This window comes from Penicillium arizonense, assembly GCF_001773325.1.
Source record: "Penicillium arizonense strain CBS 141311 chromosome Unknown PENARI_contig211, whole genome shotgun sequence".
In the NCBI taxonomy this organism is placed as follows: domain Eukaryota; kingdom Fungi; phylum Ascomycota; class Eurotiomycetes; order Eurotiales; family Aspergillaceae; genus Penicillium; species Penicillium arizonense.
The window spans coordinates 3,277-4,479 of NW_019173488.1; the positions used below are offsets into that span (position 1 = coordinate 3,277).

Below are 1,203 nucleotides of genomic sequence, written 5' to 3' on the forward strand. Positions count from 1 at the left end.
ATGTCCCGCGTTCAGATGTCGTCTCACGCCTTTGATCTTAAGATCGCGCATTACAAAGATGTTTCGTGCCAGGCTAAAGGCTTCCGACGCCAAGTCAAGAAGGGGCTTTTAACGGCCAAAGAGATGGAAGAGAAAAGGCAAACTGTTTACAGTCTCTATGCTGATGCTATGAATGACCTCGAGAGATGGACCGGTAAGGGTTCTAAACTGTTAGTAACGCAACATTGGGAAACTAACTTTTTGCAGAGTACCGGTTCCCACTATATTGGACATGAGCACTTGAACATAGACTATAGTGAACGATGGAGCCGCCATACAGTATTTTGAAAAGACCTACAAACGGCAGCGCGGTATGATCAAACAGCAAAGAAAAGAGAATCATCAAGCATCCCGTGCCATTCGCTTCCTACTCCAACAAGTATGCTGATTTGATAAAAACACCTTTTGCTTCTGTCTATTTACACTCTCCTGTTCTTCGGAAATAGAGTAGTCAACACGTAAGCGGTGGAGGATCAACGAAATGTAGAGCCCCCAGCCCCCCCCCCAACAGCAATGAAGGATTTCGGTTGAGTGATCACCATGCGGTTTGACCTAAGCTTATCTCCGTTTGCTTATAATCTACAGATTGTGGGTAATTCGAATCAGAGGATTGATGATAAGACTGGCCTATGTTGGTTTGTCGACACATCTTGACAGCTAGAGCAACCGCGACACGATTTCGATCCACAGTGTTCTCCAGACTGATACGTACCAATTGTCTGTTAGGTGAGGCCACAGTGGGACCTTTCCGGAGAGGTAGAGACAGGCGATGTGTTCTCTGCAGTGCTGATGGAAATGGTACACGATGATGGTGAGGAATACAAGATTCTAGAAAGTGTGTCAACGGTTTACTTTTATGATGCTCCCCATAAAAATGGTGTCAGCACCAAACACGGGAAACCACTAAATTGAGTGGATCCAAAAGATTCTTCAAGACCCGAGTAGCTATTAATGACCTGAAATTTATGATATATGGGATGATTTTCACCTCCGGGAGGCATCGTGAACTCCAGTGACTAATCGTTAAGCCGTCCACTATTGAGCGTTTACTCACCAGTATACCAATCCGCTCTGAAAACATAGTGAGTCTGGTATTCAAACTCGCAGGATCAAACCCAGGTCTTAAATCCTGATGTGTAGGCTCTTCCCATTCTATCAAGCAAG

The 1,203-nt window shown here is 45.0% G+C and overlaps 1 protein-coding gene across 1 annotated transcript; it reads left to right on the forward strand.

The window, feature by feature from the left end:
- On the forward strand, nucleotides 1-275 carry PENARI_c211G03926 (uncharacterized protein; the record flags this gene model as incomplete). The annotated part of the gene is made up of 2 exons (XM_022638152.1): nucleotides 1-193; nucleotides 247-275. The coding sequence occupies 2 exons, from the start codon at nucleotides 1-3 to the stop codon at nucleotides 273-275; spliced, it is 222 nt and encodes a 73-aa protein (XP_022481992.1).
- Nucleotides 276-1,203: the final 928 nt, after the last annotated feature.